The 16,844-nt window shown below is 39.8% G+C and overlaps 1 protein-coding gene across 1 annotated transcript; it reads left to right on the top strand.

Moving 5' to 3' along the window:
- Positions 1-5,088: 5,088 nt before the first annotated feature.
- LOC119028874 (complement factor H-like) lies at positions 5,089-15,789 on the top strand. Its single transcript, XM_037115281.1, has 8 exons — positions 5,089-5,260; positions 6,200-6,382; positions 6,494-6,688; positions 6,811-6,981; positions 11,397-11,585; positions 11,933-12,112; positions 13,490-13,672; positions 14,879-15,789. Exons 1-8 carry the CDS (start codon positions 5,188-5,190, stop codon positions 15,136-15,138), a joined length of 1,434 nt encoding a protein of 477 aa, XP_036971176.1. The 5' UTR covers positions 5,089-5,187; the 3' UTR covers positions 15,139-15,789.
- The last annotated feature ends 1,055 nt before the right edge of the window (positions 15,790-16,844 follow it).

The raw sequence follows: 16,844 nt of genomic DNA, 5'->3' as shown, positions 1-16,844 counted from the left end.
GGGGAAATTCCTCCAAATTGGGCGTTGCATTAAAGCTACTCGGGGAAAGAACCCTGACAACATGACCAGGATTCAGGAGTTAGTCCAGGTAACTAGACATAAAAAATGTGGAGCCTCTAAATTTTATGACATTTTCAGGGAGGCAAGACCACCTAACCTGGAAGGGTTGCTGGGGGAAAGATGTGGGCCAATGGATTTCAGCTGATGGATGCATGAAGTTGGTTGCATCCTGACATAACTGTTGTTATGAAGCACAGTCTCAGCTTATTCAGTACAAATTGTTTGACAGAAACTGCTGGACTCCCAGTAAAATGTCCAAACTAAAACTTAAGGACAGTAACACATGTTGGAGGTGTGAGAAGGAAGTGGGTACTCTTGTACACATGTTGTATTCTTGTGAAAAAAATGAACATTTGTGGGAAAGGGTTGTTACCCTCTTAAATGATCTATTTGGATTGCAACTTACTAAGATCCCAGCTCTGTGTATTCTCGGTCTGCTGCCAGACAATAACGCTTTGACTGGGAGACAGAGACAGGATGTAGAATAATTCTGAGACACTGGAAGTCATCTAAGCCATGCTATTTTAAGGATTGGATCCCTAGAAGATCCCAAGACATGCAAAGATCTGAAACTGTGTCCTTCTGTTCTGGTGTTAGTTCTTCATGTTCAAGCTAAAATCAAGATCATAAAAGTTATTACATTGGCCCAAACAATAATTTTGCAAGGTGAAGGTTTTTTTATGTTATGGTCAGGTTCACCCTCAAATAGCAGTGTTCAGCCCATTCCTCCTGTAAAGTACCAAGAGAGCAGGGGATAAAGTCACAACAATTAACCACTGAAATACATTTAAAACTTACATCATATTAACCTTCAAAATGGTAAAAGACTTACCAAGATCAAGACTGAATCCAAGCTGGAGTTTGGATATTACAGTTGTCATAAAGTACCACATTGCAACATCACCTGACATAAAATATTGATAATAACAGTGGAAAAATGGCGGCTGACTAATGCAGATAGCTGGATTAGGTAACATTTAACTAGCAAGGGAAAAAATCAATATCAAGTCAATTTTCAATTGGCTGTAATTCTAGAATAGCATCCTTAATTTTGACTATTCAAGATAACAGGAGAATATTGTGCATTTCATTTGTGGACATCAATTATATCATTTTTTGGATCCCATTCCCCATTCCTTACTGAAACATTAATATTACAAAATGTATATTACTTACCAACAAGGGTACAATGAAGTGGACATGCCCATTCTTGCTGCTGTTTATAGAATAAGAAAAGTTCCCGTTCCCTGTCCTCTTCAGAGTCCCTTACATCCATCATCATTCTCAGTGGTTTCCCAGATGCATGCTCCCTCAGCAGATTCTCTTTGAAAACTTTGGCTGCTTGAGCTGGGTCTTTAAGACCCTTCCATTCTAGATAACAACAAACAACAATATAATAAAGTTATCTCTTCCAGAGAGACATGTTGTTGGCATGTTACCTGCAGATATCCTCTCAGTCTACAGAAGAGGAGGAAAGTTATGTCCATGTCACTGACAAACATGAGACCCAACATCTTCAGAATCTTTTACAAAGCTGAGTTGATGTAAAAACAGCAAAACAGCATTCTGAACAAAAACATAATGTTTTAAATAGTTAGAATATATAACCCAGTTGTGTGTTATTGTGTGTAATTATATTATCTAATCATATCCTGCAGGTGTTATTTTTCTATTTCTATTGAGATTGTGTTACACACGATCTTATAGCAACCCTGTTGTCACAAACCATTGTCTGATTCTTTGTGATCCAACTCCTCGCTGTCAATCACTGCTGGTACTTCTGCACTCTCAGTTGATGTTTCAGGCCTCACTGTAACACTGTCACTAACTTGGGCTGTCTCTCTATCATTTTCTTCACTTCGGCCTTCCTCTTATTCTTTTTTCTGATTCCGGCATGGTCAGCCATACAACAGTGTGTGTAGCTTCTTCAACTAACATGAACTTGTGCTGGTCATCTCGTCATACTCCCTCTGGTTCCACTGTTATACGGTGCGAAGAGCCTTGCTAGCCTTGCTACCTCGGCTGCAACACATAAACATGTCACAGCTTAATGGTCACTAGTCAGCTAAACCAGCCTCACCTTCTAACTTGGGATGCTGCGGCCAGCTAACACTATTTTGCCGATCAGCTAACTAGTGTTATGCTCCCTCCATTAATGATGAACGTATTACACATGACGCATAATGACCCTATCGCATACAAATACATTTTAGATCCAACTCCAAATTGTTATCTAATTTAACCCACACCGGTGTCCCAAGTCATTGATTAGTAGCACACCGGGCTAACATTAAATTAATCAGCTTACCTTGGACAGGTGTACGTGACGGAGCAGCAGGTATCTGCTGTGACTGAGCCACTGGAGCTGGAGGAGTTCTGCTCAGAGCTTCCTCAGTCAAATCTGCTGCTTCTCTCAGCAGCGCCGGGCAACTTTTTGACATTTTGTCTTGCATCTCACACGCTGTGTCAACAATGGGGCTAGCAGGGACCGAGCCTTCCACTTGATTTTTAGCCAATAAAGTTTTGTTTGATTGCATCAATCTTCTTCTTCTTTTATTGGCTTTTTTGGCAGTTGGCAACCAACTTTTAGATGCATTTACCATCACCTACTGGACTGGAGTGTGGGACGTGAGAGAACTGAATCAAGACATTATCTGGAATCAATTTTTCTTGACTTCATGTGCAGGGTAACCAATCAGGTGGTCTGCCCACCGACTTTGATGGGCGAGATTGACAGATGAAATAATTCATAAAACTCTGCAACACAGGACTATGAAATAATTACTTGAATAGTGAAATAATTATATGTGTTTTTTACATAAAATGAATTGTTGGGTTGGCACTTTTACACCAGCAAAAGCATCCGAGCATCTCTTCCAACAGTTTATATAAGCAGAATGCTGTAAAGTCCTTCCTGCCATTAATATTTGGCCATGATTTCGTGATGTGTTTTGATGGTGTAATGACCCGCCCGTCTTGCCAGTAAAAGCTTTAGTTTACTGGAAGTGACAAGAGCTGGCAGGACAAACATGTAAAAGATTAACCAGAGGAAAGAGGTAAACAAATACTGTGCAACAGTTAGACATCAATCGTCCGTCCTCAGTTCTGAATTGTCATATGTTACAGTTTCTCCTTTCTGAAATGGATTTAAATCTCTGCAAACATTTATATTTGTCATCTTTAACAATGCATACGAAGATCAGACTCTCTGGATAGATACACCGATCAGGCAAACAATTATGACCACGTGCCTAATATTGTGAAGGTTCCCCTTGTGCAGACAAAGCAGCTCTGACCTGTCAAGACATGGACTTAAGACCTCTGAGGTTGTCCTGTGGTGTCTGGCACCAGGGTGTTTTATAGTGGATCCTCTGGGTCCTGTATGTTGGGGGGTGGGCCTCCATGGATCAGACCTGCTCCAGCACGTCTTACAGATGCTCGATCAGACTGGGATCTGGGGACTTTGGAGGCCCGGTCAACACCTTGGGCCCCTTATTGTGTTTATCAAACTGTTCCTGACCGGTGTTTGCGGTGTGTCAGGGCACATTGTCCTGCTGGGGGGCCACTACCATCAGGTAGTGTTGTGATGAGGAGGGGGTTCTTGGTCCACAACAGTATTTGGATGGGTGGTGCATTCACATGAATGCCAGCACCCAAGGTTTCCCAGCAGAACATTGCATTGTGATGAGATGATCGATGGCAGCAGGGGGCATTAAAATATACTGTGAAATAACAGAAAACAGTAACTGTCTGTAATTAAAGTAAAAACGGGTATTACAGTTTTAAGCTTTATTTTAAGGGCCATTTAATGTTTTATTAAGGATATTTATGCTTGGTCAGACATTTAAAAACAAGTTGTAGAAGGGGGTTGTTATTCATTGGGATTTATTAAGAAGTTTCATGTGTAAAACCATGTGTAAATTCATATATAATTTAATGATACTATACATCTTGAAATCTGGAGTAATTACAGCTTTGTGCTGGTAATCCACAAACTTTGCAGCCTATATTACCATGTCATGAACATACCAGTATTATGGTATGTGTCCACAGGATCCATCGTTTCCACACTTAACATATTGTCTATGTAAGCAGCCTGTCAGGTTGAGGTTAAAGAGGGAAAACTATGGATAAAGGAGGGTGGACCCAAATGCATTTACTCATGGAACAGAAGGCAGGATTGGGGAAACAAAAGGCAAACTTTTATTTTACAAAAGCTGAATTCCACAAAAAAAAAAAAAAACAAGGGGCAAAAAACAAAATAAGGCCAAAGACCAAAAGCCAAAGAAAACAATACAAGAACGCATGAAGAAAAAGGTAAAGTACCAATCAAAACCAAAGTTCAAATCTAATAAATGCAAAATGCAAAAACTCAAGATGACACAGCCGTGCAATGCATTCTTTCAAGAGACAGGGTGTTGGGTTTCCTGCTTCTCATTTGCATGAACTTTCTGGTTACTTTTGCAAATCATAGATGTCCGGTGTGACATGCCACCTCTGGGATCTCCAGGATAGCTGTATAAACTGAGTACTGTAGAGTTCATATTAGACACATTCAGAAACTATATGGCTCAATTCTCGCCCAAAATTTTTCACTGAAGGTGGGCATTCTGGAAATGAGAAGCCATTACTGGACACTGATTAATATTTATTGGTCATGTCTCAAATGCTGTGAGAATTGAGAACAAGATTTTGCAATGTATTTTTCATGGATTTAATAAGATATGAAATTTTAAACCTTAGGAATGAGGTTTCCAGTATAGCAGATATTCTTTCCATATTGGAAACATTTCTGTTGGATTGTTGGAAACAATTGAGGACAGTGAATAAAGTACTTGACTTGAGCAATGTTTAAAAATACTTGTTGTGCAACATGCTGACTTCACATGGATGCAGGCAGATGGTAGATGGGAAACTGGTTATCATTTTGATAGACGTGTGTGTGTGTGTGTGTGTGTGTATGTGTGTGGGGTAAGGTGTGTGTGTGTGTGTGTGGGGGGGGGGGGGGGGGGGGGGGTGCATTAGTGCGGCACAGGAAGACGTTGCTCTGTAGAAGTCGAGGGCAAAAAAACACTTTAGTGAAACTAAGTGATTATCGTTCCTAAAACCAGCAGTTCCTGGATCTTCATGATGAGACTCTTTCACCTTCTTTGGCTTTTTATCCTGTGGCTGAAAATGGAAAAGTCTTTACAGATGGCCGGTAAGATTGTCACATTTCAGGCCAATTTTCTCAGCTGTTTTACTGCAGTTAGAAAACAAAACAATTGTTTACTGATTTGGTCAGATTATGCTTTGGGCCATTTGAGAAGAAAAGCTATGTTTTTTAATTGCAAAACTAACTTAAGCCTGCTGTTTGCTAGATTGTACTCCGGAACGAAGGTTAATGTCCCCTTCAGCTCTGGCAAAAACAGTATGTGCTGGCTGACCTAAAATGCAGCACAGCAAAGTTGCAACCATTAATGTAAAAAAACAAACAGTCTCTATCTCTAATAATCTCAATGATAAAGCTGTTATCATTGCTAGATGCTCAAGAGAGTAGTGTGTGTCATATTTGTCAAGGTGGAAAATATTTACCGTAGTCTTGATGCCCGAGTGTGACCGAACAGGAAGGAGAGTAACGGTGAGTGAGTAATGATCGACACTTTTTGTCTGCCATGATGGCGGCGCGCCGGAGATGCTACTGCTGACGTGAGTTGTCCAGAAACTCTCTTTCTCTGTGTACACAAACAAAGTTCTTAACACTCATGTTCACGTGTAGAGACCCTGGTGATACTACGAGCAAAATTTCATGTTGTGTTGAGCCTTCTTAGTGTTTTAAATATAGTGATTTTGATGCATTGAAAATTACCTTGCCCAAAAACGAAATTACGGTAAATCTTAAAAGTGCTACAACACACGAAGGTTTGACTTATATACATTCACATGAGAGTTTCACTTTAACTCTCATTTTTTTCCATAAAAAAATCAAAATCAATCAATAAACATTACTCCAGATGATTATAATGAGTACCTGTCATTACCATGTTTAAACTGTTCAATTATCCGCCACTGGAAGGAAAAGGAGGTATGAACCTGATTTCAGAACAGATTTTTTTAATGAATATTGTAGTTATTCATGTTTCTGTGTTTTTGTCAACAGCAATAAAATGCAAAGTACCTGTCATTGAAAATGGTAATGTGCCTGGAGACACCCAGGAGTACAATGAACATGAAGTCCTGCATTTTGCATGCAATCCTAACTACATGCCCACTGATCGAAGACCTACAACATGCACAATACAAAGAGGTAGAGCCGAATGGATCCCCACACCATACTGTGAAAGTAAGCAAAAACTCACATACATTGGCAGGTGATTGGCGAAAATGAACACTGGATGGATGTACTGAACTCTGTGTTAAACTAAACTTGTGTTTAATTTCCCAACAAATGCAGCCACAAAATGTAGACTGACACTGCCGCCACTCGAAGGAACCAGCTATGAACCTGCTTACAGAAATGTGTTTTCACCTGGTGACACAGTAAAAGTCATTTGTGGAGAGAGGTACTGGATTTCTAACCCTCAGAACACCTCAGCAATAGTCACATGTAATGACGATGGAGACTGGACTGTCAGACCGCTATGCAGAGGTAAAAAACTACATGACTTTTAGTACCAGAGACAGAATACAAGATTTTCCTTCTCTACTTTGACGATGATGATTATTATACTCAATCAACTTAAAATGCTCAAGTCTTCCCTCTCGTTCTAGAGGTTACATGCAGCAATCGACGAGACCCTCTTGTGGATAATTGGTATGTTAAACGAATAACACTGAATGGTACTGCAAGATATACTTGTAGGTCAGGCTACAGGAGTACGGATGGCACCAACCTGGCCACATGCACCAGAGATGGGTGGAGACCAAATCCACCTTGTCAAGGTATGGTGAAGTGAACCTTGTGACTGACAACATTGTTTTTTATTTTCATTATTTAAGATTGTGAAATTGAGTGAGGAGATGTTCATACTGTTAGGATCAAAATGTTTTCCACCAACAAACTTAATTTCTGCTATATACAGCCACTGAAAAAGAGTTCCAGTTTGTTCAATGCGAGGATTTGCTGTTTTTGTCATCATTCCTGACAGTAAATGTAGAATCTTTGGGATTTGGACTGTTGGTTGGACAAAAGAAGCTGAAGACTCTAGGAAATTGCAACGAGCATTTTTCATAATCTGACAATCTACAGTTTAAATGATTGATCACTTAATCATGAAACTAATAAGCAAATGAATAGATAATGACAAAAATCATCCACAGTTGCATTGCTATTCTAACCTTTTTAGTCACCAGTTACAACGTACAAGGTATGTTGTAACTGGTTTTGAGACTGTTTTTGAGACTATGTTTGATTCATTTGAGTCTTGCCAAGTCCATTTTAGAAAATGGATGGGTGATGATGAGTTATAGAGTCGGGTGGTAAAGCAGCAGATACTCCTGTATCTTTTGCCAGACGGCAGCAGGGTGAACAGACTGTGGTTGGGGTGTGTGTTTCCTTTTACAGGATGGACACTCCGGATGAGTGTGCAGTGATACTGCGTGGCGTTACCTCTCACTTTTCATTTAGGCGTCCATGTTAAAAGGTCAGACCTACAAGCAGGAAGCACAAGATGCACTTCACACATGCGCATCACTCCGTTCTCAGCAAAAATCGACCTGAAAACCACCTGTAGACAGTCATATGGACATCTCACCAGCATTTCACTACAATTTTAATGTCTGTATGTGTAGAATATATGTGTGATATGCCAGTGATGTTCTGAGTGGCTTCGCTGTTGAGGCTTTCTGTCCTGGGCCATGCATAAACTGTGCTAGTTTGTGATGTTGTCAGTTAGGATGCTTATTGTTGCTCCTCTGTGAAAAATTAGCAGAATCTTAATTTCCACCAACCCTACTTCTGAGGCCTTTCTGTGCTTCTTTTAACAAGGGTGATTTAGTCCCCAGTTCTATCTTTAAGTAATGCTACTACTACCACTGATGTCACACACTGTCTAGTTATATTGGTTACAAGCTCATACTCTCTACATCACCGATAGATCGATAGATTGGGCCAATTATGAGTGCAAGGAAGGTTATGAAGGACGTCCACTTTCTTCATAACACTTTCAGAGTTCTTATGTGCTGTTGTTCTTGTTCTTTCAATTTACGCATTTATGATTTTAATATAGATTTTAAGAACAACTTCTGCCAAATCAAGCTGTGTTTGGTAGGATTGTAAAAAACAGCAAAAGCAAGCTATATTATCCAACCAAATAAATCCCACCTGTGAAGGAATTTTCTTTCTTAGTTAGTGAACTTCTTCTATTCTGTGTTAGGTTCATTCTGCACTCGGCTCAGTGCAGCTGTCTTTGGTAAGACTGAAGCAAATAAGCCCATTTCTGTGGAAACCAAGCTTAGATTAAGCTAGAGAGACTGTGGTGCAGTAACTGTCTCCCATTAAGCAGCACATCTCAGGCTAGACTGATCATCCTGTGTATGTACAGAACACATTTGAATCAACCCAAAGATAGCGTATAACATGTGGTTTGACCCGGGTCACTCTTAAGTAAACAAAGTAACTCTGGCCTATGTAATACAGCCTTATTATGCTCTTGAGAGTGATAGTGGTTGGCATACAGTATGGATTTCTATTATTCTCCTTGGTCGAGCTTGTCAATAAACACAGTTTAAACAGTGCTTTTCCATAATCAGCTCTACAGAATTCCCATTACATCACCTCCTCCCTTGAAGCCTCTCTTTAGAGCCACTTCTCCAACACATGTGTCACAGCACGGTGAGGTTGTCTTGTCTTGGGGTCTGTCTTGTGAACTTCCTGTTTTATTTTGAAAATAATTCTCCTGTCGTTTCAGGTCACTTGCCCTTCCTCTTGTGTCCCTGGTCTGACGTAGAGGTAAGATCGGGCCTAAAAAATCCAGCCCGACCCGACCCAGGCCCGCAGGCATTAAAGCCGACCCAGCCCGAGCCCGACCAATTAACTTGATTTGCAGGCCCGAGCCCGAAGCAAACCCGAAATTTCAATTTATCCCATAGTATTTTACGTTCACGAAATGTCCGCAAAGCCGTGCGCAAAGCGTGCTCTTGCTCTGCGCCTCCTGTTTAGTAGTAGTTATATAGCAATTACCTTACAGCGCCGCCTTCTCTGTTTTATCCAAATTATTTATTTACAACAAGTATTCCTTAGTTTAGTATCCACACATCGTTTTAGTATACATTTTTATAAACATATATTTATTTAAAAAAAAGTCAGCGAGAGAGAAGCCCGAGCCCGACCCGACCCGAACGTAATGATTGACCCGAATTTCGGGCCAGGTCGGGCTCGGGCTCGGGCTCGGGCTCGGGCTAAAGATCTTACCTCTAGTCTGACGTCATCCCTGATTCCTGATTGTTTCCACCTGTGCTCCCCTCCCTCATGTGTATAAAGTCTTTGTCTTCCCCTGTCTCCGTGCCAAAGTATTTCGTCTTCATGTCGTATGCCTAAGCCCTTTGAATCCACAGTCTTGATCGTCTTTGTGATAAGTATTATTCTTGTATTATTTATCTGTATTTTTTGCCCTCTCTTGAAGAGTGAATTTTTGTTGTAATTTTCTGGTTAAGGTTTTGTTTGTAATTTGAGATTTTCTAGCCCTTTCGGTTCTCCTACAAGTGAGTGAATTTTTGTTGATAATTTTTATACGATAGAATAGATAAGTTTCATAGCCATCGTGCATCCTCTTCGGAGTGTATTTTTGTTGTAATTTTCATACTTTAATTTTGACCCCAGTTCAGTGTAGTTTTCCTCCTGCGGGAGCGCTTTTCATTTCTCTGTGTTCCATGTTGTTTGTCTTGTGTCTGTCTCAGAATTTTCATAGCGTTTGGTTTTCATTCATTCCTGAGAGTCAAAGAATCAGATTAATAAAACTTGATTGTACTTCTGCCATACTGCATCTGAGTCCTCTTTCGCCCAAGTCTGACAACATGAATGCCCACTGCTGGACTGCAGACGGCCCCCTAGCTCTCGATGCTTGCCAGCTGGGAAATGCATCAGCAGTTTGCTACATTCAATAGAGACTCTTAGCTTTTTAGATGAACAAAACACATGAATAAATAAATGCTACAATCATGTAAACATGTGACTGCACATCTGAATAGTTTATTTTTTTCCAGGCAAAAGAGTGTATGATGAAAATTTTGACACAATTTGTGTGGAGGATAGATACATTCATAGAAAACAAGTGAGACTTGGATGCAAAGTTGGTTTTACTGGCTTTTTCAAAATAATCTTGAGGGAAAAGATACAGTATAAGAGGAAAAGATGCATGGGAACAGATGTACGTGGGGTTTTATAAATCTGATGAAAAGAGTATATCCTCTTTGGTGTGTAGACAGATTTATACACTAACCCTAACCCAACATACACAGGGTTTTACACATTTGGTGCCAGGAATGTGGCCAAAGTAAGTTTAAATATTTACGTGCTTGTGTAACTTAAGTTGTACAAGTGACAGAGTTATTTTAATTTAAACCACAATGTTTCCCTAAACCAAACCAGGTCATTGTCTTGCCTAAATTTAATACATTTGCAAGCGTACAATGAAGGTCTGGTACGACCGCGGCTGATATGCTGCAATCTTTGGGAACATGTGTGTTATTTTGAGAGTCAGTTGGAGTTGGCTCATTCAGTCGTTTGGGTGAGAGAATGTGTAAGTCACCATGTAAACCACGTCATCTGGAGCAGTTGCTCTGATCTGATCATACATTGCAGCAGATGGGTTTACGTGGAAGCTAGTTTAAAGCCTGGTGTGTTTCTTACAAATGCTGAAGGGTACCTTGTACGTCTGTGTGAGATGTCGAGGGACATGACAAAATGGCGGTATTGACAGAAGGGCAGGAGAATGGGCTGTAACTACAGAGTCCGGTTATTCTTTGTGGCCCCTTCACATACAAGCGGTAAAGTGATCAGTTGTTCATATGGAAATACTGAAGGCTTTTTAACAAGAAAAAGGAGCATCCAGATTAAAAACTTTTATAAGTCACATCCCCATCTACTTTCACTGCTTCTTTCTCTAATTTAATGTAGGATTTATTTTCATTTTTTATTGAAAATGCTTCTATAGTTTCTTTTTAAATAGAAAAAATGAAAAAGAAGTAGTATGTATTATTATGTACATTTGCATACAGAGGTACAGTTTTAGATCTTTGGGCATACATGTAGTAGATTCACGTCGGATTTTGTTTGAAGAAATACAAAATGTCAGATCATAAGTTTGAAATGCTACTGTTCAAATCTCTTGATGACACATATTCTCCTCTTCAAAAAGAGGCAAAATGCCAAATCGCAGGTGTGCCAGACAATGTACGCATCATCACAGATGACCCGAACAATCAAGTAAGGAGAGGACAAAAGTTACGTTTCACTTGCCGCCATCGTGGACACTTTCTTCGAGGAAAAGCTGTGGTTGAATGTTTGGCAGATGAACAGTGGAGCGCTCCCTTCCCAACATGCGGAGGTACATTACTTCTGTCCCGTTGATCCTTATAATTTGCGATGGAGAAAAACAAAAGATCCATAATCCAGTTTATGGATGTTTCCCACAGTGACCAGAGAGGATTTGATGCTTCCCTTGCTTGGATGCTTCTTGGTGCTTCTTAGTGTGTCAAGTTTCATAAAAGTTACTGCAAATTAAGGCATTTTCACAGGTATTAACATTAATTCAACTGAAAAAGAACACAAAACATTTGACTGTAAAAACACTGTGTTTCTGCCTTTCAGAGTTAAAGACCTTTTTTTGTCTTTCCGGGTGAAAAAACTTCAAAATTGCAGCACAATAACACTTAAACTTGTACTTTCTTTTAGATCCTTTAGGTTGTAATAATCCACCACCCCTTACAGACGGCGTCATCAAGGAAAGTCTCCAATTCCATTACAGTCATAATGAAAGGGTTGAATACATCTGTCGGAATCCATACCAAATGGAGGGTGAGCCTTACCTAACCTGTGTGAATGGAGAATGGTCTGGAAAGATGAGATGCCACAGTAAGTTACAAACTTTTGTTTCCAGTGTTTGCATGAAACAGCTTGATTGATATTTATGTAAATAAATTATTTATATGGAGTCATTGTACATTGTAGATAATAAATATGACAAAGTAAAGATGAGCAAGCACTAAATAATAAGGAAAAGGCAGCAATATTCATAAATTATCCTGACAATAGAGCATAACTCTGCCTGACAAAGTCAAAACACAGGAACTACATGTTAAGTGAAAAATTAGAGGACAGGGATCTGAATTTTTTTAATTTGTTTTACCTTATAAAAATGACTTTCATAGAAATTTCCACATACTGAAGTTCTGCCAGCTTCCTTTTGGCTAAATGTTCAGAGCACCAGAACGAAGCTCCATGGCCAGCTCACAATCATTTAGACAATATGTAGACTGATAATCTATAACAAATAATGTGACTGCTGTTTGTATTTATTCTTCAGATATGTGAATAGCATAAAATAACAGATTTAAAGCAGGAAGAGCCAACTACTCAACTCTCCTGTTCCAGCGTTTTCCTGCTATATTCCTGTTGTAGCTGCAGCCACATACACAGCATTAGCAACATGGCTACCGCTAACAGTCTGGCTACTGTCCAAAGCATATAAAAATTCAATTTTCATGTCACCGAGTTTAGTCGTTTCAGGTCAGAGTTAAACACCTGGTTGTAGTAATAAGTCGGACAGAGTGTGGGGGATGTGTCCTTGGGGGCGTCATTTCACGCTGGATGCCTCTGGTTTGAAAAAGTCAGAATTCGACTTGATGCAAAATGAGGAGCAGGCAGCTCAACAGCCCGTCTCTCAAAACACAGCACGCCGCCATCAGGATGCATGGCATGCATTCCTACATAGATAATGAAAAGGAGGCGTTAAAATGACAGATCCTGTGGACCTGTATGTACCTTCTGATAGTTCAGTCCAAACAGCTGCGACCAGAGGAATTGATGTTGCTACAATTTGCTGTGGTGCAACTCAACACACTGTTTTAAACTTTAAAATGTTTATAGTGGTCCAGAAGTGATAATGGCATATATATGGCATACTTGGCTTAACTTAACAGGAAATTAAAGCGATGAAATGCATCAAAGATTCCAAGCTCAAGCGGGGGATGTTGCCAACTCAATGTTCAGCGTCTCCAACACAGTCGGATTTTCACTGAAAACTACCCAGGAATTGTTGCATTTCATCAACAGCAGGTTAACAGTGAGAAAGAAAAAGTTAAATTACTCAGAATAAATCAGTAAGTTAATGAATCAGAACAGTCATTTGCTTTCATGAATTCATTTTAAACAAGGTTGCACACGCCAGGTAGTAGAGACATGCCCTGTGGAATCCAGATGTAATACTGCATGTGTTTTTGTCTCCTCCAGATACTGCCTACTGCAATTCACCACCAAGAGTTGAGAACGCATTTGTTGTCAGTACATATAAGAATAAATACTTGTCTTACTCTGAAGTGACTTATCAGTGCCATGATGACTACACAATGGTTGGAGAAAACACACTTCGATGTAGAGAGGGGGAATGGGAGAAGAAGAACCTTAATTGCAAAAGTACGTACATCAAAAGCATCGCGCAGCAAATACAGGTCCAGGATAATCATAGTGTGATTGGAGTTTGTGTGTTTTAATAACTAAAAATATGCGGTAGACAAATATATATATATATATATATATATATATATACATGTTTGCAATGAGAAGATCGCCGGTTCGCGTCCCGGTTGGGACGCCTGGGATCTTTCTGTGTGGAGTTTGTATGTTCTCCCTGTGCAAGCGTGGGTTTTCACCGGGTACTCCGGCTTCCTCCCACAGTCCAAAAACATACTGAGGTTAATTGATCATTCTAAATTGTCCATAGGTGTGAATGAGAGTGTGTGTAGTGTTCGTGTGGCCCTGCGATGGACTGGCGACCTGTCCAGGGTGTCCCCTGCCTTCGCCCTAAGTCAGCTGGGATAGGCTCCAGCCCCCCCGCGACCCTGCAGAGGATTAAGCGGCGTACATAGAATATGTACAGATGATGGATGGATGGATGGATGTTTGCAATGATAACTATCTTAGTTAAGCATGCTGGCATTTGAACATTTGTGCAATCAGATAGCTGTCGAAACATGACATTAAAAATCACACACATAAACCTGAAGGTGGAACCAGAACAGAATCCAACGTGACTGGTTCTTCCTCAAGTCTGTTACACCTGACACACTCTGGCAGCTCTCTGAGCAGCTGAGCAGATGTCTTGTGTTTTGTTTTGAGAGAGAAGAAAAGATGTCTGGCAACAAGACTAGTTACCAGGCTGGACCCAGACACTGTCCTATCTGGACCCACAGATATAACCTTTAAATGACTGAGAATCATCACATTATGACAGAGCCCTTCTATTTTCATTGCCGCAGCTTTTCCAGCCTTTACAGTGCTGGTTTAGCAGGTCTCGGGAAACTCACCAACAAACTGCACGTGTTGCAGGGAAATTACATCAAAACCTGGAGACAGTGTTGCAAGCAGAGCCCCATTCAGTCCTAAGAAAGACTTTCTGGCTATAAAATGAGTTGGGTGTTCCATCTTGTGGAACCCATAGAGCAAGCATACTAGAAAGATTCCGCCAACAAAGCCGGCTAACTTCCAGTTTGGTGCCCAGCTAACTTAAGTTGAGATAAAACGATCCAGACTTTTCAAATTTGAATGGACCAAATGACTCAGATTCTGACCCCAATCCTACAAAACACTACTAACACTGTACACGTTTCTGTCTCTTTGCAGCTATTGCCAAACACTGTCATCACCCCCCTAGAATTGAGAATGCATTTGTTGCGACTGCATTCCAGGAAAAATACTTGTCTGACTCTGAAGTAACTTATCAGTGCCATGATGACTACACAATGGTTGGAGAAAACACACTTCGATGCAAAGAGGGGGGATGGGAGAGGAAGACTATTATTTGCACACGTATGTACATCAAAAACACATCTCAACCATTTTTTAGGCAACAATTTACACGTGAATTAAATTCATCATCCTAGAATATTTTTTGTATGTCAAGGGGTTCAGGAATGAATAAATCAGCATCTGGAGATCACCAGCATATAAATTACATGTAACATTTTTAGTAATTGCCACTTACTGCTCTTGAAGTGATAAATGGTTTAATCACCCAAATTTCACGATTTATTGTCATCTCTGCCTTTAAGTGTCATTTACTTTTGTTCATTTTAAAAACCTGCATTGAATTACAGATCCACATTTCTAATGCCCACGTTTAGTGCTCATACTCATTGAAATTGCTATTTATTAGAAGAGCTGATTTCTGAGTTTCACTCCCAACTCGTCGAAACTTGACGCTTTGGGATGTAGGATGGGTCGGCTGCCACTGCAAGGCATCAGTTTTGACAAGTTGGAAATGAGACTAGAAAATCAACTTTTAATAAAAACACTTTTAAACTGTTATTCCACTGTGTGGACAGTCATTATAGAATATATTCATCAAAGTTTTTGAATAAGTATTTCTATAGTAGGCAAGTATAAGACATCTCTGAATAGGGAAAGAACTTCATAATTCAGACCAACTAAAAAGCAACTAGTTGTTTGACCTATAATAGTATCATATATGTAACACTAAATCTTGTGTATTTACATTTTTAGGCTTGTTCTTGGTCAGTCTTGCCACTGACAGAATGCTCTTTGTCTTTTGTCTCCTGCAGAACCTTGAGTGGTATACGCCAATGACATTAGGCAGCACAATATTATTATTATTACAAAATCTAGTAACAATAACCGAGTTGAGATTTGCCAGAGGAGCACTGCCGGTAGAGTGGCAGTGCATCAAAGGGGTATCGGCTGTGACATTGTCCTGCCTACTTGCCAATCAGAGTTTTTGTCACCTGAAATATATAAAGCAAAGAGGGAATGTAATGTGATTTTAGCACAATTACATACCATCTCAACTTTAATGTTGTCAATCGTGAACATTTTTAATAAAGACAAATGCGGTCTCTGTTTTCAGTTTTTTTTTACCAGATGAGTTTAACTAATACTGCAAAAATACAATTTGGTTTTACTGACATTCATAATTTCCCATATAAAAGTATACAGGCATTACTTACAAACGTTGTATTAAACTGCCTTTTTTAAGGCAAAGTTTATGTTTCGTAACAGCTTTCTAGTGTTTGGTGCGTGTTTCAGCTCGTAGTTGAGGCCCAAATACAGACACAGAACACAGTGAACAGTGTAATAAACCAGAGATTTGTTTACGTGAACACAGGGAGAAACGCACGTAGGACTAGGGAGCCAATGCAGGTGAACTGACAATAGGGGAACACACAAGACCGATGCTGCATTCATGTGCTCCTCAGATGGACCTATTTCCCCAAGTCGGGAAGTTGTTAATCAGACTTGGTGTGGTCATGTGTCATGTCAGAATGTGGGAGCAAGTTGTTTACTATTTAATTGCTCACACCATTCACACAATACGTTGACAGCTGTTTCCAGTATTTAAGAAGAAAACAATACAATTGTGGAGCTATTTTTTTTTATTATTAAAATTATTATTATTATTGTTGTGTTCATTGTAGGAGAAAAATGCAGCTCTCCCAGTTCATTCTGTCCCCATACGCTAGAAGATCATTACGTATCCTGTACAGACGTTAAAGTCTGGATAAGGATATTGGTAATAAAGGTGATAAAACTGCATCAACGTCCATTGCTATGTTGTTAAACAGATAATCATGTA

The sequence above is a fragment of the Acanthopagrus latus genome, chromosome 11 (assembly GCF_904848185.1).
Source record: "Acanthopagrus latus isolate v.2019 chromosome 11, fAcaLat1.1, whole genome shotgun sequence".
In the NCBI taxonomy this organism is placed as follows: Eukaryota; Metazoa; Chordata; class Actinopteri; order Spariformes; family Sparidae; genus Acanthopagrus; species Acanthopagrus latus.
Note: the sequence above shows the minus strand (reverse complement) of the source record. Positions and strands in the feature narration are given on the sequence as shown.